At 39.3% G+C, this 22,866-nt stretch overlaps 1 protein-coding gene across 1 annotated transcript in view; it reads right to left on the reverse strand.

Annotated features, from left to right (window-relative positions):
- PARD3 (par-3 family cell polarity regulator) overlaps window positions 1-22,866 on the reverse strand; it is a gene marked incomplete at its 5' end in the record, with an annotated part of 308,728 nt that overhangs the window by 153,724 nt on the left and 132,138 nt on the right. The window contains 4 exons of the mRNA XM_009647030.2: window positions 5,503-5,547; window positions 6,638-6,786; window positions 11,825-12,014; window positions 21,090-21,240. Coding sequence (XP_009645325.1) covers window positions 5,503-5,547; window positions 6,638-6,786; window positions 11,825-12,014; window positions 21,090-21,240 — 535 coding nt within the window. The remainder of the gene's footprint in view (window positions 1-5,502; window positions 5,548-6,637; window positions 6,787-11,824; window positions 12,015-21,089; window positions 21,241-22,866) is intronic.

The following is a 22,866-nucleotide window of genomic DNA, read 5'->3' on the forward strand; positions in this document are numbered from 1 at the left end:
CATTTTTGTGGCCCTCCTCTGGACCCGCTCCAACACTTCCATGTCCTTCTTGTGCTGAGGGCTCCAGAGCTGGACGCAGTACTCCAGGTGAGGCCTCACCAGAGCAGAGTAGAGGGGCAGAATCACCTCCCTCGACCTGCTGGCCACGCTTCTCCCGATGCAGCCCAGAGTATGGTTGGCCTTCTGGGCTGCCAGCGCACATTGCCGGCTCATGTCCAGCTTTTCATCCACCAACACCCCCAAGTCCCTCTCGGCAGGGCTGTTCTCGATCCTTTCTTCCCCCAGCCCGTACTGATACCGGGGGTTACCCCGACCCAGGTGCAGGACCTTGCACTTGGCCTTGTTGAACCTCAGGAGGCCCACCTCTCCAGCCTGTCCTCACCTGACAGAGGCATGGAAAGATACATTGCAAAGCCAGCCAGCACTGAGAGACAGAGCCAAGAACTGAACCCTCAGGAACACCAAACGGCTGAACAATACATTTGTAAGCAAGGTTTGGTGTGAATAACACAATAAAGGAAAATTATCTTTTTTGAATATTATCTCAGAATAATGCAAAGCTCTGGAGTCGATCCCTACTCCAGTAGACAGTGAGAGGGAGAAGATAGACAGGATCTGTCACTGTTCTTTAACAAAGGTATGTGGAGTCACCTTAAATTGTGGAAAACTGCTACTAGACTACTAAAACCAACTTCTTTCACTATTCAGTGCTGGGTGGGGAGGAAGGGGGTTGCTGGACCTACAGAAGAGATGCAGAATAACACCATGGCAAGTCTTCTCCATGTCGTTTGTTAACTTGGTATTGGATGGAGCAAGGCAGCAAATGCTTTCATTTTCTATTCAGCTATTAAAAGTCTGAGCAATTAAGTTAAACTGTAATCCCTCAGATCAAATAAAACCAAACAGCAGTTGTGAAAGTATTCCCCTTCAGCTGCTCTACTGATAATATGAACTTGTAAATATAGAAAGAAACCAAAAATCCTCTTTCACAGGTCTACACAACTCCTTCAGTTTGGTTCACCCAGAGGTCTGGAGTCCTGCTGCTTGGACCCTTGGCCAGAAATAAACACAGCCCAACAAACAAGAACTTTTATCTTGGGGAACTCACGTCTCCTAGAAGAAGCCACCCTTGCTCACAGCCCGTACTTGCTGGAGGGCTGAGGGTCCTGAGGATGGTTGGGGCACAGTGCAGCTGCTGGGGTGAACCAGAGCAGCCAGCCAGGACAAGGGGGTTGCTGGCTTCCCAGCTGTGCAAACAAACTGCACTCCAGGCTCACAAAACTTCTGAACACAGGCTGAAGTCTAAGACTTTAGACAGTGCCCTATAAAACTACCCACTTTCTAGCACATGCCCAAATCTGCTATTCCTCCACAAATGCCTGCAGTATGCAAGAAATGAGATTTTATTTTGTTCTTTACTTTTCAAGATTGTATTTTGTTAAAAACAGTCCATGAGACAGGAAAAATGAACACAACGTTTTGAAGGAGAAAAAAAAAGGCAACGGGACAATCATATATAAAGCAGCTGTTTGACAGATTCTGTTTCATATACAAAAGGAAAGGGTATCCTCTTACATGGCAACTTACTGTAAACTTCCTTATTCCAGATTCTGCTTTGCAACCTTGAAATGAAATGCTCATATATCTTTTCCTCATTACTGAGTGGCTCCTTTTGTAAACAGTAATTATAAAGAAGGCATTTATGTGCCCATTTATGTTCATAAAGGACATTAAAAAAATTCCATTTCCTGCCACCCAATACAGATCTTTGCGAGAACTGTATTTATGTAAGCTGTGCTTTCCCAAAGGGAAAGCTAGATGAGATATGACCTAATGTTCCTTGAGTACTGTAAAACTAATAATGGATTACAGAAATGATACGAATATTTATTGAACTTGGGTGGCCATGAACACAAATGCGGACAGGTTGCAGAATTTGAAAGAGGGAAATGTCCTTCCGCAAGCATTTTAAGCGCTGCGATCATAAAGCTATGTATATTTTAATACCTTCACTATCTCCTATGGCCACTTCGTAGCAAGTCTACTATTTTCAAAATATATAGTTAAGCCTCCCTGTAAATTGAGTGAGTTCAGAATTTATTACTAGAATTCACCAGCCAGAAAGTGAGTTGTTTACCCATAATCCGGTGAGAAATAGCAAACTTTCTTTAAAATTGATTCTGTTTAAAATTTATGAGTCACATCAAAACCTTGTTTTCTAAATACAAAAATGTCAGCATTTTCTTCCAGCCTTTACAGCGCTGGTGGTAATCATCAGAAATGTTATCTGCTCAGAACGAGTTCCACTTCTATTTTGATGCCAGAATGTAGAGTAGAAAAAAAGAAGAGAAAAAGATACATCTACCTAAAGCATCTTTATATGACTGAGGGATAAAAGGGCTTCTTTTATCATTTTTAAAATTTGAAGTTTATCAAAATTTTCCTTTCCAACAATTTCATTAACAAATATCCTTTGAGGTCGATTCATCCCTCCGCACCACAGCAGTCCTCCTCCTGTGACTGCCACCGCCTGCGCAGCCTCCCCGCGCGCTCCGCTCACACGCTCAGCCGTCCGGCTCTCCTCTCCACGCCACACACCCCTACCCATCTCTCCCTTTTCCTAAGATGCTCACCCCAGCCCGCCAAGCGCAGCCCCTGCCCACCACACATGCGCCACCACTCCCTATGTCCCCAGCTGGCCAGCCCTGGGGGACAGCGGCCAAGCCTTGCCCTCCAGGCCATGCAAACGCCCTCTGCTCACGCGTGCCTGTGCCGGCGCCGTGGGCATCTGCTCCCACACGGTGCAGACAGCCCCCACCACAGCACATATAGATCCAACGGGACATTTCATACACATAGCGCACATGAAGCCTACGGGTTGCTCCCTGCTCCAAGCCCTTTGGTTTTCCCCTGCACTGACGCTGTTTAGCAACTCATCGTGCTTCCACTTCTCCTACGTTAAGTATTTATACGGTGCCACAAATCCGCTTGGGCGATTTGCAAAGGGAAAAAGAATGGTGTCAAAGGATATATGATGTTTCCTTCAGTGACTAATTTTAAAGGCTATAAAGTAGTTTTTTCATCAGCACTTTCTCTTAAATTATTTAAAATGACAATTTTATTTCTTTCTGAAGCATTATTTTTATTAACTTTCAGGTTAAATGCTACCAGCAACTGATGCCAAAAACTCCTCGATTTGATTAAACCAGTTTTGCAAAGTCACAAAGTCTACTTTCTAAACACTTTCTTAAAGGATGTTAGCAGTGAGTTTATCTATTTACTAACAACTGCTCCAACAGATTTGATAAATTCTTCTATTTCCAGTTCAATTCTTGCACTAAAAGAATAACATTTTGGCCGGGGAGAGCAGGGGAGGATCAGAGCCAGCAACTGCATCAAAAATAGTTTAGTTCTGGTTCCATTTAATAAAACAGCTTATTTAAAAAGCACTGTGTAAAACTAACTAAATAAACAATTTAAATAAATATTCTTTGATTTTTTTTTTCTTTCTTTTTCATTTTCACAATGTGTACATGAAAAAAAACCCACCTAGAACTATAGCATGCCGGGGACTCAATAAATGAGCCACGCTCAATTGCTACTGAATATACTTCTAACCTCTAGGATGAACTGTAAACACTGTGAGGATTAGGGACTTCAAGTGAACTATAGAAAGAAAAATAATTAAAAATCTATTATAGTAACTAGGGCTGATGAGTTCTACACTCTCCTTTTCAGCCAACACTATTACATCCAACTTTGACTGTAACAGAGTTTGTTTTGGTTTTTTCTAAAGTAAATATATGCTGAAGTTTTCTGGCTTCTAGAGTTCATTAAAACATAGTTCACCACACATTTTAAGGATTTTTTTTCTTAGAACCAGATGATTTTTAAGCCAAACTACAGTAAGTGGTCTATTTAACAACCACATCCATCTTCAGTAATGGGAGAAATCCAGTGTTTATATACAAAACCTGGTTAAAAGCACACAAGATAAATAAAATAGAAGTACGGTAAAAGGTGTTTTTCCTTTTTTTCCAGCCACTGAGCTTGCTGCACACAAAATATGCAACTGCTTAGGCCAGATGGCTACGGTCATGCTCTTTCACCCACGTTGTCTGACTTGTCTCTTTTTTGGAATTTAATCCAGGTGTTACACACAGAGAAAAACTACACTCGATGAATACCACCCTCTATTGATACCACTATACACTGTTAAAAACGAAGCATCATATTGTACTAAAACACATAGGTTTTACACCATTCTAATCACATCCCATTCAAATAGGCAGGCTAATAAGAAAATGAAAAATAATTTAGAATAATTTTGAGTTTGATCTGTAGCTCCTTTTTATGTGAATAATGCTCAGGGCTGAATGCAGTTCCTAAGCACAGTTTCTTACCACAACCATTAACACAATTCATACATTCACACTCTGATGGCTTTAATCCTTCAAAACATTCATACATTTTAATTTTGTGTACTCATTCTCAATTTGTAAAGCTGCAAGTCTGTGGCCATATTCTGCAACATTTTAAGAGCTAGAAGTTTTAGCTGTTTAAACAAAAATTAGAATTTTATCACTTGATTACTTACAGCTTTTCAGTATTCCTACTCATGTTGCAAAGTGTGGTTAAACAGAGATGCAGTTGTGAATTATTAATTATAAATCCTGTATAGAATGCCCTGCTCCCCAAATCATGCTAAAATAAATAATATTTTTGGGTTAAAAAGGTGAATTGTTCCTAATTAGAGCTAAGTAATGTTATGGTGTCCTCTGGATCTAGCCTAATTAAAATAGCATTCCAAAGGTCAAAAGCTAACTCATATTAATAAATCATAAAGGTTCATAATTGCATGGTGCATTATTTTAATTACTAATAAAAATATGCTGTGAAAGCTATTTCTCATTATCATTGTGTGAAACATTAAAATCGAGGGTATGTGGAAAAGATTCTATTTACATATTCTTTTGTTCTCTTACAACGCTCGAGTTTCAGCTCCAAAAGCAAATCAACTTGCATGAACAATCTTCAGCTCAACTCACTACATGGACCTGATGACCACTTCAGGCAGAGGTAGCAGTTTTCTAATTAAAATGAAGATTTCCAAGCACTGTGTTAGCACCGTAACAGCCAAACATTCAACTCTTCGACATCAGCTCTCTGTACATTAGAGTTCGAAGCTAGGAGGAGATTTTCCAAGGGTTTTTTGAAAGGACAAAAAGTCCAAACAACTGTGAATATTTATGAGTTCAAAGCATAGAAACAGGTGTCCACCTACAGTCACGTGTAAGACCTGCTTGACTATACTACCCTAGATACTTATCTCCATAGAGAATTTTCTTTTTCTCTACGGCTTGATTATTCACAACAATAGAAAGCAGCCATGCAAGTACTGGAATATTCATGTTTTCATGCAATTTGACTGGCAGTTCTGTAATTGTGGTAAGCTGCTTTGACCACGGTTTCTATAGCAACAGCCTTACTGTCAATTCTTACCTGTTTTCTGGTCATCCATTGTACTGAGCTTAGTCTCGTCAGCTACTGTTAAAAGGTAAATGTATAACGGTTAGCCCAGTTAGTGCCCATGCCCCACATGCATCCAACATTCCTCCTGTTTTGCACATTGTTTTTTCAAGTTAGGGGACTTTAGCAATGTCATACTTCATGCAAATAAACTGCAACAGTAAGCAAACATTCTGGGTAGAAATGGCAGCAAACTAGTAACCTTCATGCAATGTCAGTCATGTTCACATCACAGGCGGGTACAATGTGTTATTTACACGTTAGCACATCACAACTAGGCAAGACAAGTCACTACCACCGACCTGACTGTCCCCTGAGGAAGTTGGTGAATCAGGGATTGTCGTTAAGCTATTCACAATTATTGTAAAGGAGCGAATCACATTGTATTTTATTACTCCGAGTAGGGAATTTTGTGTGTTTAAACAATCAAAACTCACTGTTTAAGGTTACTAGACTCTGCACTTCAGATTCTAAATTCAATGGCAGAAAAATAGATGGGCTTGATAGCGATTACTTATTCTCAGTTGTTTTATCAGTTAAAATGATAATAGTCGATTGCCTGTCTTAGCCACTCCTACTGTAGAGGGCTTCTGATATAAATATTAAAACTTGGGTCTCAAATAGATCTCAAACTACCCCCATTTTCTAATTCTGAATAAACTCTTAAAAAAAATACTGGCATCTTTAATATCTTAATCAAAATCCATCTACAAAATGAGACTATGAAGGATCTTTAAGGCTAATTGCATTATAATCATGAACTGAGAATAATCCTGTCTCCCTAGAACCACAGCGTGGTACAGTTTTACGCAGTTATTCTATGTGGATTGGTAAATGCACTTTTCACCTCCATTTTAATAAATACTTTTCATATTTATGTATAACCATATATCCAGAGGGCTATGATATTTAAATGTATGGACATTTACAAGTGGTACAAACAATACACAGGCCACTTGGCCACGTTAAGAATACTTTACTTCCCACCAGTAGACATTACGTGCAGTAGTACTGCACATAAACAATGTGTTTGGAATTACAAAATCTATATACTTACAACATGAAAATCAGGTTCAAATAAAACAATTGAAAAAATATCACTCACTACCTAGATCCATGCTTTTGGATTTTCGTGTTTTAACAAACTCCAACTGACTGGCATCTGAAAATTGCTTTGTACGCTTTTCTGACATGCTCTGGCGTCCAAAACCCTCTCGCTGGAAGGCAAGCACTGGATCAACATCTGGACTAAGAGTGCTGTAGGAAGGGAAAAAAATCATGCGAACATTTATCAAGATCACGCAACCTTTCACTCTGCAGAGAAAAGCATTTATTTAGAACGTGACTTCTACCAACGATAAAGTGCACATTTTTAAATAAACCACTGCAAGTAGTCGGTTACACATACGATGGATTTGTTTCACTGCATCAAGCAATTTGAGTTAAAAAGTATCAAGAATTTCACTTAGGAGCTTTAATGAAAGGTAAACATATCTGGTACACTATACATATACTATTAGAATGTACAGCCCCAACACAGGAATAATTTGAGGGAGAATAAAACAGTTCCGTTTTCTTCATGAGACACAAATATATTCTGTTGATAGCAAATTATTAGATTTTTCTTCATCACAATATGTTTTTAGAAAAGCATAAATAGAATCTGTCCTTTCTGAAGCCCACAAAGCTTTAAACGTCTTAATTTAAACATTGCATTAAAATTTCTCTCCATATGTGAAATTGCTTGTAAATTTTTCACAGCATCTCCTGGTTTTAGCCTGGCTATGACAGACAAACAGATTTTTACTCATTACTTCCCTACAGAGCAAGTATTCACCACAATGGTTCCACCACTAAACCAGAACTGGGGGTAACTGGGCTGAGTTTCGGTCTCTTCTGCAGGTTTCTTGCATGACCTCAGCTGAGCGAGTCAGGTCATCAGTGAGCAGTGATCAGTGTCTCACCATGCTTCATCAGAAGCACGCTGAAGATAGATTTACTAATGTTGGTCACACGTTGGCATGAACCAAGAATACAGGCACAATTTGGTGTGCAAGCTAAAGCCTAAGCTTGCAATGTGTCACCATGGTCACAACGCATGTTAAAAACAATAATGAAATTTTAAAAATTCCAAGATTGCTTATTGCTAATAGACAATATGAAAGAGAATTCACACAAAGATCTTCTGAATCATGGAAAAGGGGAGAGTATTAAAAAGTGCTCGAAGGCAAGCCCAAAGAATTTAGATTTCTACTTCAGCTGGCACAAAAAGAAATCAAAAGCATAAAATACTGAAAAAAAAAATTATCTTTTTCCCCTTTGTTACCTTATCCTATAGGAAAAAGATCCCTCAGAATCCTCCTTTTGATTGTTGTTGTACTTCAAGATAAAAAAAGCTAAATATTTTGTCACTGAGATCTCTAAATAGACTAGATGCCATTCAAAACGTTGTATTTATACATGTTACTGTTCAGTAACATGTTTCAAAAGAATTATTTTCTACTTTAAGGGCTAAGTGTAATACACATCTCATACCTAGTGAGAAACAGGCAAACAGTGAATTTCTGCAGAAACTAACTTATACTTTTAAATTCTGTAACATGCACATCCTTATGTATGCCATGTGCTGTAATTTATGGAAGCATCTCTGATCAAGAAGCACCTGGATATTAGGCACAACAGTGAAGAGAGGTAAGGAAAAGTGTCCAAAGTCATCAAGTACTATAAAGGATGAAAATCACTATCCGCATTACCAGGCAGCCTAGGAGAAATTCAGCTTAGTAGTGGCAGATTTACAAATAATACGATATGTGCATGTGACAAGCATATAATACTTAAGTGAGAGCAGGATCAGAGCTTGTGAGAATAAAGTCAATGTCAAGTGCCTTTTGACTTTAATGTTTCTGGCTCAGGCTCATAACGTTTTACATTTAATTACTGCAACTATTCCAGAGATGTCTGCACAATTTAGCAACGTTTTGAAGCATATGCTTAAAAGCTCTGATGAATCAGAGCCTGAACTCAAAAATAACTATTTAGTCCTCACATTCACTCCCACAAAATAGGGAAAAATTCTCTCCACATGATAGAAAGATAAAACAGACAAGGCCAGTATATACTTCTAGCATTTTCAGCAGCGCAACACATAGCTGAACAAGAACCACCTAAGTCTGAAAACATCCTCCAAGTGACTCAGCTGAACTTACAGGGTTTCAACACCTTTCATAATCAGATCATAAATGACTTTCCCAAGGCCACACAGGAGTTTCTGGCTCGCTGCTAGTCAGCCCTGTCTCTGAAGGCCAGAAAAATGTGGTTTTACTAAGTGAGAATTTTCTCTAGCAACATCTGTTAACACAGCTCACGTTAGTTAAAGACCAGCTTCATCTCGCCGAACAAAATGTATTCTGTGACACTTTCTTCAAAAAGGGTGAATTTCGAAAACTATTTGTTTTGGCTGTATGCTCCTTTTTTCATCTGAGCTTGCTTTGATCCGCATACATAAAGCTTCTAATAAAGCTGAATATCATTTTCATGTAAATACAGCGTGCACTTATATATTCAACTTGAAGTCCTAAGAACAGAGTAAAACTCCAAAGTTAAATAAAACCTGAAAAGGGCACCAGAGGTCCCAGAGAGAGCAGTGGGGTCTGGACACAGCATCAGCAACTGGGAATTCTGGAGATTAGATCCCAGCGTTTCCACTGACAGCACCTGTAGGGGTCTTCTCTCTGCTTCCCTTACCTGCCCTTATCACACCTGCCTTCCACACACACTTATGGGGAGGATTATGACTCCATGCTTGCATAATATCCTGCACAGTAAAGGTGCTACTTAGCACCAAAAATTACTTGCTCTCTGACATCACGACATTTCATAGCTTTTTACAGTACAAATATCTGAGCCCTATGTAGAGCCGTCAGTTTTCATGTCCTGGTTTATTTCTATTATTAATGACCCAAGAGCGTGTTTTAGTAATTAAGGAAGGAGCAGATCACAGGAATTTGAATGGATGTACATTGCCTAAAAGTATTCAAAAGCCCCCGTGGAGATCGGCAACTGGAAAAGCCAATGAACACAGAGGAGGAACTAATGCCCCTAAAAATGCCTCATTTTAATATTTTTCAGCTACATTAATAGAAGACAGAAAGTGAATTTAGTGCAAGTCATTAAGCAATGCCAAATGCAATTTACTATATTCTAGCATACTTAACAAATAAGATTTCTGGAATGACAGCTGATCCTTAAAAGAATGTAACCGTCTTCTGACCCTCAATGTTATTAAAATTCCACTTATTAATCCTGTCTTATTGCCCCTTTGTTTTCATAACATTTTCATCAAGGATTAGGGAGATATTGTGAGGCTGGAAAAGCTTACATTTTCTTCTGTGATTCAGAACAGCTGCCATTCTTGTTTGGATAACCCTTCATCCATATTCTTAGTTTTACCCTTTGTGCCTTCCAGCCAAATCATACAATGCACCTTCGTTTTACGAGTCTTCCTTCATCCATTAGCAGCAGGAAATTAATGCAACAATCTAAGTCTACTGCTATTTACTTTTTTACAAATAGAATACATTAGATAGTAAGGTGCTGCACTGATATATATTAGATAGTAAGGTGCTGCACTACTGATCTACTCTTTTAAGTGCAATTGTATCCAAAGGCCTTTACAATTTCTCATAAAGATACATGTTGAAAGGTTTTGAACGTGATCAATTCCACAATATCTAATCCCTATTTTCTTCACTGCTACTTTCATTTTCAAATAATTATATGAATAGCAAGATACACTGCAGAAGCAAATGTAAAAGCATCTGCAGGTTTCAAATGGGTTCTTACTTAATGCTGTAGGTTTTTGCTCATATTTGGCTAAAAAAATTCACTCAGTAATAAGGTATTATGTGCAGCCTTAAGTACTATTCTATTTAAATGTCTCAGATTCTCAGCTCTAAAAGCTTTTACAAAAGACAGATGGACTTTTCAAGGGCCTAAATTACAGGTATGACTTGTCCAACAGAAGAGCTGTAACATTAAAAAAAGAAAAAAAAAAAAAGCAAATGAGGATGAAAAAAATTACCTTTTTCTACGATCATTAAAGCAGTGCTTAAAATACAGAACTCAATTCCTGGACATAAGATGAAATAATCTAATATAAAGCAAAGAAGAAGCTGACAGGTGCATATCAGCTGGCAGGTGCTATTGCTGTTTTATTAAGATATTGCTGACACATTCATAACAGGCTCAAGAGACAAGAAAAATAAGGAAATTCATATACTTCACACCATTTCTGGTAATTATCTAGCTTCAAGAAGTGGCAGTGTACAGGGATGGGCTTTTATTTTGCTATTACTATAGATAATTACAGGACTTGCAAATTAAATCTTAGATCTGTATTAATTGTACTAACTAAGCAATAAACAGTATTTCTTTGCCAGGACCTAAGCAAGTCAATAAGGGAGTTCAATACATTTCTCCTTAAGACTCTTATAATAAAATGTATAAAAGTAATTAGAGAGTCAACCTAAGATTCACAGAAATTATTTTTACTATAGATTAAACATATAAAGTAAAGTTACTTTCCACAGTTTTAAATGTGTATACTACAGTACACTGTCTTTGCATGAGAGTTACAAATCGTATAATGATATGAAAGGTGTATCTTCATGCATAATGAAGAAATCTTAACTAGTTCTTCTTACACAAGCATTAACACTAGGGCAAAACAAAGAGCTGCCTTGACCTCTAAGCAAATTTTTAAATTACTGTACATTATTAAGAAAATCAAGAAAGTATACAGAAATACTGAAAGACTTCTAGATATATACTGGAATATAAAAATAAAATCTTTGTTTGATAGACTTAGGAATATTTACAATGAGGTTTATAAATTAAAATTTCCAGTTGGATTTATTCTTTCATCTTTCATAAACTCAAGTGTTTAAATTTTGTAAAGATTTTTTTTTTACAAAAGCTAGCTCAGTTGGCAACTAAATATTACATCATCAAATTAACACAACCATATACTGATTTGGTCTTAATAACAATTAGTAACATTTGCACAAATGTGCTTTGACAGAGCACAAAACTGCAACCAGAAGTAGAAAGTCTAACAAATTATCCGTACAGACTTCCTTCCTGAAACAGGGACAATTACCAGTTTGAAAATAGTGACATCTAAATGTGATGGAAAAAAAAAGATTAATATTAGCAGTAGCCAAAAATAAAACTAAACAAAAAGATGTAACTGCAGCAATCTCTTTTTTCCTTTCCTTCCACTAAACCGTGCTCTTACCAGTCTGTTGACTCATTAATTGCAGCTTTAGCCCATCCACCAGCATCAACAGTGCCAAACCCAACATCATCGTGGGAACTGGATGACGACTGGTCAGAGAGATGAGGAGGGAGCACCGACAGCCTATCATCTTCAATAATGACAGTGTCATCTTGGGGCATGTTCACCGTTGGAGACAGCTGATATTTACCTGAACAAAAAAAGGAGAAAAAAACCCCCAAAACTAAATAATGGCAGAAAGTGACTTGAATAATATATAATCACAGCCGATAAAATGTCATGTCAAACTGCAATGCTACTGATAAGAGTGACACAACACAGGTAATAAAATTAACTTTGTCTCACTTTTTACACATCTTCCTATGCAGAGCTGGAAAGTAATATACACCAGTTGTATCTGCGGCCTACTGCATGAAGACCACAGAGTCACAGAAGGGTTGAGTTTGGAGGGGTCCTCTCACCTGGTCCAACCCCTCCTGCTCAAAGCCAGGACCCCTACAGCCCATTGCCCAGGACCCTGACCTGAATGGCTTTTGAATATTTCTACTCCACCACATCCCTGGGCAACCTGCACCAGTGCTCGCTCACCCTCGCAGTGAGAAAGTGTCTCCTGATATTCAGAGCGTGCCTCCTGTGTTTCTGTCTGTGCCCATTGCCTTTGGTCCTGTCACACTGGGCACCACTGAAAAGCACCTGTCCCAGAAGACAGTATCTTCTCTGGCATCAAATTGTTTGGTAGATATGAAGAATTAATTCAATGGAGACTAACACAGCTCATCACTTCTGATCAATCTTGCCCTCATGAAATTTGAAATTTGTTTGACTGCTATTTAGAACCTGGAACCTTTTAATAATGCCTCCACAAAGGTAAGAATTGTGAAAGGTGAGAAGAACTCATGGCTAAAGCTAAACGACTCCAAATTTTCATTCTCTCATTTAAAAAATAATATAGAGGTAAACATGTGAAACTTGGAAAATTACCTATTACCACAAAATTCAAGTAAGTTTTAACACTGTTGATAAAATGACATCACATGCATGAAAGAGACACAATACAGACTCAGCCTTATTCTTTGTTCAGTAGCAGACTTCACTGGGTAAATTTGTGAAAGTAGCAGTTAAAAGATAATATTTAGAGGATTCTTACGAACTAGTAAAACACTGTTTCCAAGTAAAAAAAAGTTTTAATGTGCATATAAATATTATAAACCCACTACCACTGCTGCTTTTATAGGATAAATATGTATACACATCATTATATTTTCCAGTAATCATTTCAACACTTAAGATGTATAAGAATTTTCAAACTGCTGTATAAAAAGCAGAAGCCACTCTTAAACCTATAGACTAAGAAGCTATAAAGAATATCAGAAGGAATATTCCCATTGCAGTGCTTTGTAATGTAACTATGGTTTAAACTGAATAAATCTCTTTTTCAGGATACATGCATGAGATACAGAATTGGGATGATGGGGATTATACGATATTATTTAGACAGTAGAAATACAGAATTATCACCATTTAAAATTTTAACTTGAAATAAACAGAGGTTATTTCAGTATCTGGAAACACTAAGCTAAAACTTGCTCTAAGGAAAATAAAGAGTTGCAAATCTGGATGAAAATTATTTAGGTATCTGAGGCTAATTATCAGTGGCAGGTCTGCTTGACCAATCTGATCTCCTTCTATGACCAGGTGAGCCACCCAGTGGATGAGGAAAAGGCTGTGGATGTTGTCTACCTGGACTTCAGCAAAGCCTTTGGCACTGTCTCTCACAGTATTCCCCTAGAGAAGCTGGTGGCTCGTGGCTTGGGTGGGTACGCTCTTTGCTAGGTAAAAAACTGGCTGGATGGCCGAGCCCAAACAGTTGTGGTAAACGGAGTTAAATCCAGTTGGAAGTCGGTCACAAGTGGCATTCCCCAGGGCTCAGTGTTGGGGCCAGTTCTGTTCAACATCTTTATCAATGATCTGGATGAGGGGATTGAGTGCACCCTCAGCAAGTTTGCAGATGACACCAGGTTGGATGGGAGTGTCGATCTGCTTGAGGGTAGGAAGGCTCTGCAGAGGGAACCGGACAGGCTGGACTGATAGGCCAAGGCCAATTGGATGAGGTTCAAAAAGGCTCAGTGCTGGGTCCTGCACTTGTGTCACAACACACCCATGCAATGCTACAGGCTTGGGGAAGAGTGGCTGGAAAGCTGCCTGGTGGAAAAGAACCTGGGGGTGCTGATTGACAGCCAGCTGAATATGAGCCAGCAGTGTGCCCGGGTGGCCAAGAAGGCCAACAGCATCCTGGCTTGTATCAGAAATAGTGTGGCCAGCAGAAGCAGGGAAGTCATCCTTCCCCTGTACTCGGCACTGGTGAGGCCGCACCTTGAATACTGTGTTCAGTTTTGGGCCCTTCACTACAAGAAGGATGTTGAGTTGCTGGAGCGTGTCTAGAGAAGAGCAATGAAGCTGGTGAGGGGTCTGGAGCACAAGGCTGATGGGGAGCATCTGAGGGAGCTGGGGTTGTTTAGGCTGGAGAAGAGGAGGCTGAGGGGAGACCTTATCGCCTTCTACAACTGCCTGACAGGAGGCTGTAGTGAGGTGGGTGTTGGTCTCTTCTCCCAAGTAATAAGTATAGGACAAGAAGAAATGGCCTCAAGTTGTGCCAGTGAGTTTTACATTGGATATTAGGAAAAATTTCTTACTGGAAGAGTGGTGAAGCATTGGAACAGGCTGCTCAGAGAGGTGGCAGAGTCACCATATCTGGAGGTGTTCAGAAAACATGTAGATGTGGCACTTCGGGACATGGTTTAGTAGGCATGGTTCTCCTGGGTTGATGGTTGGCCTTGATGATCTTGGAAGTCTTTTCCAACCAAATGATTCTATGATTCTATGTTTTCTATGATTAAGTGTGATTCTTTCATATCAGCTGCACATGATTTTTTAAGTGATAGAACATATTTAAAAATATTTTTTCTCCTGGATATTGATGCTCAACTTAAAAAGATCTGTCATTTAAAATGTTTGATCCTAACTCTCACTACGCTGCAACTTTATTTCTAGTGAGTGATCATGACATTACATGAATTTTATTCCTGGAAATGTATTATCTTGCTAAAACAGTTAGTAAAATTGTCACATCTCATGAGAAGAAAAGCACTGGCTTCATCAACTATTAACTGGACAACAAACTGTAAATTATGCTAAAAACTATGATGCACTGCAGTAATACTTTATAGCAAAACTTGTACTTCCATAACATAAATTGCTGGACAATTCCATAACATAAATGGAAATATCAAATATTTTCACACCTTAATTTTCCTACAGATATGGAAAAATTGTGTAGAATTAGGGGAAAAGAATTTTTTTCCTCTTTTCTGGAAAAGGTTTCAGTTACCATCGCTACCTTTGCATGCAATTATTAAAAACCAAACAAATAAAACCTTATGTGTAAAGAGCTAGCTAAAATAATCACTGCACTAGATAATACACTTTGTATAGCTTTCCAAAGGGGGAGAAACTGTCTTTAGAAGAGATCACTGAAGAAGGCTGAAGCAGTGGCTGGAAGAAAAAGGTACCGCATGGTGAACACCTCATCACTGTCAAACTGAAATTAATGTGTTCAGTTTGCATAACAGCTGATTCTGTCCCCAGCAATAGCTTCTGTGATGGACAGGTTAATGTTTAGCCTGGTAATGTACTTATTTCCAAACATAATGCCTACAAGACTGTTAACTCTGTAGTTAATAACGTCTCCAAAGAATTGATTGTGAAAAGGTATAACCTTATGGCATTCGGCAGATTGAACTTCCCATTTGAGAGCCTACAGTAATTCAGTAACATTTTTAACTTTTCACTATCCTTCTACCTGACAAGGGTGAGGACTGACATTTTAATAGTTGCTTTGGAATTAAGGAGAAAACCCGTTTGACATGCCTTTGCTTTTCACTGCAGATGAAGCTAAAAACAGGTGAAAGGCTTCACCTCCAGCAGATGGTTAGACGATGGACTCAATACATCCTTTGTAGAGAGCTCAGCTGAAGTGGACAGCAAACACCCTTGGAGAAAGCAACTCTCTAAGTGTTGTGAGAAACATTACAAGGAAACATCAAAGAAACTTCAAACCTAGTAATCATCAGTATATTTGACTGATCTACAAATCTAAGATGTTGCTCAAGCTGTCTACAAACCTCTCCAAGACAATAATTTTCCCTCTGGCTAGAAAAGTGCTACAAAATTCAGATTTTGAATACACTTCAAGTCCAGTTTCACATATATTAATTCAACTTCAGCAAGGTAATCTGTAATAATATGTAGTATTTTGGACGGTGTAATAAGGAAGGGAAAACATTCTCCCTTTCAAGCATGTCTCATTTCAGGGCAACAAGGCTCAAATTTCTTGAGCAAGTTACCAATCCACACAAGCACAGCCTGAGGACAATACCAAGCTATGGGGTAAGAAGGGTTCCCATCTGTCTGTGCAGAAAAAGAAGTCTCAGAGCTCCAGTACCAAATGGCTGGTCTCCAGGTCTATGAGGACTTTCAGTTTAGAAGGAAAAATACGTCAAACAGCAACACTTCAAACCTGTAATAGTATAGACTTATAGTAGACCAGAAAATAGTTTGGATCTGAATTAAACCACCAACATGAAGTGCTGAAAAACCCTCCTGAGGACACACAGTATGTTAAATGAACAAGTGGCTTAGTCATGATGAACCCAACTACTCCAGGTCCTTTTAAATCTTGAAAATCCCTGAAGTTTGGTTAATTTGTTTGCTGTAATAACTTGGCTCCCATACTACACTGCGGTCTCATGGTACTGTATCTGGCTTGGTTCTTGTGCTTTTGCTACTGCTTTCTCTTCAAAGGAAGGGCTAAGAAATCTGCTGAACACCCTTAAGGTAAGTTGAAAACCAGGTATTACTTTATAAGTGACTCTCATAAGCATTTTGATATCATGGGAGTCAGACCAATGGTACGCTTCCAAGTGTCTTCCACAAGTAGAGGGCCTTTCTTGCTCCTAACCTGCCTGACCAAGAAATCAGCAACAGCTACTCTGTAATGAATAATGACCTATTAACCAAAGTAATAAATAGAGTAATAAATAAAAGAAATAATAATAAAATAGTGGTGATGATGATGATATCAGTGGTGAGACTTCCTACAGAAGGGATACAGAGAACTGGGCAATGAGAAATTAGAATTCCTCCAGATCTTCATTTACTTATTTTTCACTAGCAGCATATTTTTTCCCAGCAATATACTTAGTTTTGGCAAAATTTCCCATAGATACTCACATCATCTAATCTTCCAAGCTAAATAGAGGTGGGACTGGGAATACATGTGTGGGGACATGTATTCCTTTTGTCTAAGGACAAAAATGTCTCCACTATATCCAGGCCTTGGACCTCAAGAGAGTGCTCAGATCTGTCAAGACTATTGTAGCAGACCACCACGCTCTGATGAGATTTCTGGCCAGGGACTGCATTCTCCTTGTATTTTCATTTCATTGACACACACACACTCTACATCTCTAGCTAATTTTTTTTTTCCAGTCATGTTTCCTCATGATTCTACCCTTAAGATAGCAATTATTTGTGTAGAGAACAAAGTATTTCCTGTTGTGTAGGAACTATCAAATTTTACGAAGTTCTGGGGGATCCTTCAGGATGAAAAGCAGATTCAGTGCAAGCTACTGTTATTCTGTGTACCCCCTGATAAATAACTTCTGTTTAGTCACTGTTAGCAACAAAACCCACTGTGTTTATAAAAAAAATATCAGCAACTAGATGAAAGAGTTGAAAGACGACTTTGTACTAAGCTGTTTGTTGAATAAGAATAATTTATATAGACAGCAACTATGTATTTGCTTATTGCAAAACTCAGGAGCATAATGTATGATACACAAGAACGGCGTAACTGGAGACCTGAATTTTTAATCATAGAACCAAGCAAACCAGCATAACACAGTTGTTATTTTGAATATGCTAACTACATGGAATCTGAAAATATTAAAAATAGATAACTAAACATAGAGGTTTATTATAGCCATCTATTTCTTAGAAGATCCAATTTGTACAAATAAAACAAAAATCTCGTCAAAACAAAAATATCATTCCTTGAGTACAGAAAGCAGTATCTCCTTTCCATAAGAAAATTTCTGTGAAATATTATCAAGTGAAAAAGCACAAGAAAATCAATAATAGCAATAATCATCTAGAAAAGTAGATCAATGTAAGAATCATCAGAAACTTTAAAAGATTTATGTAGCCTTTTTGCAATAAGCAAACATTATTTTACATAATTTAAATCACATTCTAAAATTGGTATTTTATTCCCACTCTCACAGCAAGACTCTGACAACCAGTTCTTGCTGTCAATTATGGATTGAAAGAGTAAAGAAATTGTCTTAAATACCTTTCCTGAAAATTACATTAGATGTATTTAAAAGAAACAAAACTCTCTTAAACTTTAAGCAATTCCAACTTTAAGCAATGACTGAGAAAAGCAGGCATTTTCCAGACCTTGAGGTTATCACTTTTGAATAGTCTAACTTAGGAAGGAAGAAAACTCAAAATCCACCAATTTTATCCAACAGCAAAAGAAGCAGAAAGACCTGCTCCGTCACACATGAAATCCAAGTGTGACCTCCTCACCACAAGGTACTGAGAGTACTAAAAGTTTACATAGTTAAAACCATTGGGGGGTAAATAAAAAGACATCAGGTGATTCAGAGAGCCCGTAAGTCAGAGGCTCCTCGATATGGGGAGAGCACTTAAGGGAATCAGCACTGCATAAAGACCTCCTTTTGGCTTGTTTTCATGGTCAGGACCGGCATGGGAAGACACAGACCTCCAGTGTTCCCCAGCCAGATTGTTCTTAGGACTAATCCTCGCTTTTAGGCCAATTTTCAAGAGAGGAGGAAAACTCTGGAAGAGTCATTTAGCACCACATATACTCTCTCAAGAAAAAAAAAAGTTCTGAGTTTTTTCTCACTGTCAACGCTAACAGGACAGGAATTCCACTGCATAACAAATGATTGAGTCTTGCAAACGTTAGCTACCCTGCAACAAGCAACTGTACCTCTCTCTCCCAACAGGTAATAATCGTCTCTCTGTTGTATGGCACTGCAAGAGAACACGCATGCAGGAGTATGACAAAAGGTTATAAACAGTGCCCTTTTCATTTAGTGGTACTAATTAATTCAGAAAAAAATAGCATATTAGAAAACTGACTGCTACCTAAAAACTGGGTTTAAACACAACATCTCTGTGAAGCTGCCGTGATTGCAGATCGGAACAACCCAGTCCTGGCAAGACCAGTTTTCAGTTACGCGGGACTAGATCTCATCTACTATGAGGTTCAGGCACAACCTGATTTTCAATGTGCTTCCAACTAAAGCATCAATGGATTTAAGTCACAACCAATCAATTTCTACATAGTTCCTGGTTTCTGAAGACAATACAGAAAAACAATGGAGGAAATAAAAAATCAACTTCAGGTCTTAAAACACAAAATGCAGGATGGATTTTTTTTCCCTATGCAGAGGTATCCGAAAGCATTAGATTTTAAGATCTCTGGAAAGGTTTTTTTTTTTCTTTTGTTGAAACATCAGTTACTGGCTACTGCTAAAGGGATGATACCAGACTGATGAACCACCAGTTCGATTTGGGATGGCAAGTCCTGTGTTCCTTTGATGTGGAAGTAAACGGCATTGCTGACATACATGAACACAGACTCTCTCAGGGTTTCTTCTCCCATCACTGGACAAGGTGTTTAAGGGATAACTCGTTAACGCTTATATGAGCTCTATGTGTAAATCCTCTGCAACACTGATGGAAAAAGCAGAAGGTAGTGCTTTGCAAATGTTTTATCTAAAGCTTTGACAGCAACAAGAACTAGGCACTTCTATGGGAGAGGAGTGCTGAAGACTTCAAATTATTTTATCACTTCTTAAATATGTCAACAAATAAATAGGTTTTTTTTTAAGTGTTCTCTTTAAGAGCATATGACTTTGGGTGAAAAGGTTTCATGCTTCCTTGATTCTTGGCTATACAATTTTTCTTCCGAGTTGCACAAAATGTAATGCAATAGAACAGAATATGATTTATTTCTAATTACTGTTGCCCAAATGCACAAAAGAAGACAAAAGACTTAACTGAAGAAATATCTTAAATAGGAAATTTGTGGATTTTCAGAGAGTTTAACAGTGCTATTCTGCTACCACAAAGAAAAAGCAAACCTCAAAATATGAAAATTAAAAAAAAAAACTCAACAAAACAACAACCCCAAATCAGAGTGAAACATATACACAAACTGTTGACTGGAAAAAAGCCTAAGTGGTGGACTTTCATTTTATAAGGCTGAAAATCAATCTGAAGCAATTAAAAAATAAGTTCAGCCTTGCTTCATATCAAGTTTACAGCAGCATCTTCTAATATATTCTCTGTGTGTCAAGCACCTTAAAAGAGTCCCAGATTTAATGGCCATGTCTTATGTTTAAAACTTGCAACTCGAGTAAGCAATCGTCGCGTCTGCTGTCAGGTGCTATTTTCATCAAGCTGCTTTTTGTGTTTAAATTTGAAAATCCTTTCAAACTAATCCCATCCTAGTCAGTAAACCCGACCACTCCGGTGGCAAGGCAAGTCTTTATTACCTAGCTCTGTACATTGGAAGCTGAACTGCTGCAGAGCAACCGCTAATAACCTCATTATCCACTGGGGCCATGCAGATAGTATGGCACAGAATCTACACAAGGGATGCTTAAAATTAGTTATGAGGCTTTAAAACTGGTGTCCTGCAAGCAAAAATTCAAACAAATTAATGAAATGCCCTAACAAGCACAAATGGATGCAAGTTTGCCTTATTTATTTTTGTACTTTAGTATGACTGAAACAGAGGAGAAGAAATACTGAAATTAATTATAAATTCCCATGAGTCACTGACTTTCATGCGAATGAAGATTCAACATGGAGACTAGACAGACCAATAATTTATTGTCCCAGATCAGACACTGAAAAACTATGGGAAATGCTCCTGCGATTTGTTCTACTACCTGCCATGGGATATGAAATTCACTTTAAAATTCCATTTGACTTTCTTTCTCACATTAACCATCCAGAAGGCTTGCGTGGAACAATCTTAAGGCACGTTTTAAGTTGGTTGTTGCAACCTCCTTGTTCTCTGGTTCCCACATAATACATTAATTGCCCTTCAATGAATCACAGAGAGGAGTAAAAACACGCCCCGATGCGCGGAGCTGATTTGACTCACCCATTATCCTACTCAGTGCCACGTTCCTTGTGGGCGAATCGCTGAGACCCTCGATCCCACCGTAGAGGGAGTGGGAAATCCTCCGTTCCCGGTCGTCCAGCAGAGTCTCTATGGGGAGCTCTGGCCCAGAGGGGCTCCCAGGTGACTCCAACTGCACAGAGAGAGGAAAATTAGCACCCAGGGGCCATTTAGCAGCATCGGGGAATTGTAACAACTTGCCTCAGGCCTCGACCTGTCTGGGCACCAAATGAGCTAGAACTTCTCACCCTGGACAAATATAATTTGCAATGACAGCTCTGCTTAATGACCAACGCTCTAAGCCACTTTACACTGCACCTCCCATGGTGCCGTGTCAAATTTCAAATCCTTCAGCAGAAAATTGGTGAAAAAAACAATTGCATTTTGGTGTCTCTTTGGTGGGTAATTTCTTAAACAGGCAGTTTTGGCTTTTTTCATGCTATCAGGCAGACAGCTGGGCCAGCTTTCCCACACTGACAGCCCGTCAGAGCGAGGCCCCTGTCAGAAGCACGGAGCAGGAACTCCATTTGGAATTGGGATGCTGGCACTTTTTGAAGTGGTGCAATTTGCTTCAAATGTAATCATCATGGAAACCCCCAGGAAACCCCACCTCACATGTCAGTAACCAATACACAAACACTCAAACGTTTTGAAGTTAGGAGGGAAAGAAAAAAAAAAGTAAGTCAGACTTCACAGTAACTTTTTCTTTTTTTCCAACTTATCATCAGTTCTTTGCTTGGCATTTCCTGGCTGCATGGTACTAAGACCTTGTGTGTTTCGTTCAGTCTGGAAGCTTCCCTGATCCCTGGCACTGCTGCAGCATCCAGGCAGAGCCATAAAACCCAGAACTGGCAAGACCTGAGGTGCCCTCTCCACCGCAGACCTCAACCCCCGGAGCTGCCAGGTCCCTGCCCACCATGACTCCAGGCAGACCTCCCTGGGGCACCACAAGACAGATGAAGTAGGTGGTGGAAGAAGCACTGGAGACAGGCTGCTTGGCCACACGCACAGGGGAGAAGACCGCATGTACGGCCACCTCCCCAGCCCAGCTGCTCTCCGTCACAAGGCTCCCCTGAGCGACTTCCCAGCTCAGCCTTTGCTTGCAGAAGCTGGTCATCCCTCATTTTCCTGCGTATGCCTCTCAGAATTTTCAGAAAGAGAGGAAAAAGTCAACTTTTCCTCAGTGAGCCCCAGAGAACCAGAGCTCAGTGGAAAGCAGTGCCCGTGCGAGGCAAAGAAAGAGAACAATTTGATATCATCTGGCTGAGTTTAGCCATGGGCAGCTCTGCTGCCAACACAGCTGCTGGGAGCGAGGAGAATGAGCACCCATGCACTCACCCGTCAGCCTGGATGCCCAGTTTGTCAGCGCCTGGCTGCTCGCTGCAGACAGAGCCTCCCCACGCCATCGCCCAGCCTTGCACCATCCAGCCCTCCTACCCCTAAAGCTCTTGGTTCACCTGAGCTCTAGCACCCTGCCAGTACTCGGTAACCCTTCCAAAGGAGCTTTGCCGAGACCATTAAATCAATTCACCTAAACAGTGAACTGAATCCAGCTGTATTAGAAAAATAAAACAAAAATTTAAAAATAGATGCGTTTTGCAGGGTAATCATGTGAACTCACACATTAAAGCGTTAGCTGTTCTTGCCAACACGCCTCTTCATATTGAACTGTACAGTTAAATCTCAAGAACAACGTCCTTATGCAAATCCCATGGCATATATTTTATATGTATTGAAATACAGCAGGGACCAGATACTG

This window comes from Egretta garzetta, unplaced genomic scaffold, assembly GCF_000687185.1.
Source record: "Egretta garzetta isolate BGI_Z169 unplaced genomic scaffold, ASM68718v1 scaffold369, whole genome shotgun sequence".
In the NCBI taxonomy this organism is placed as follows: Eukaryota; Metazoa; Chordata; class Aves; order Pelecaniformes; family Ardeidae; genus Egretta; species Egretta garzetta.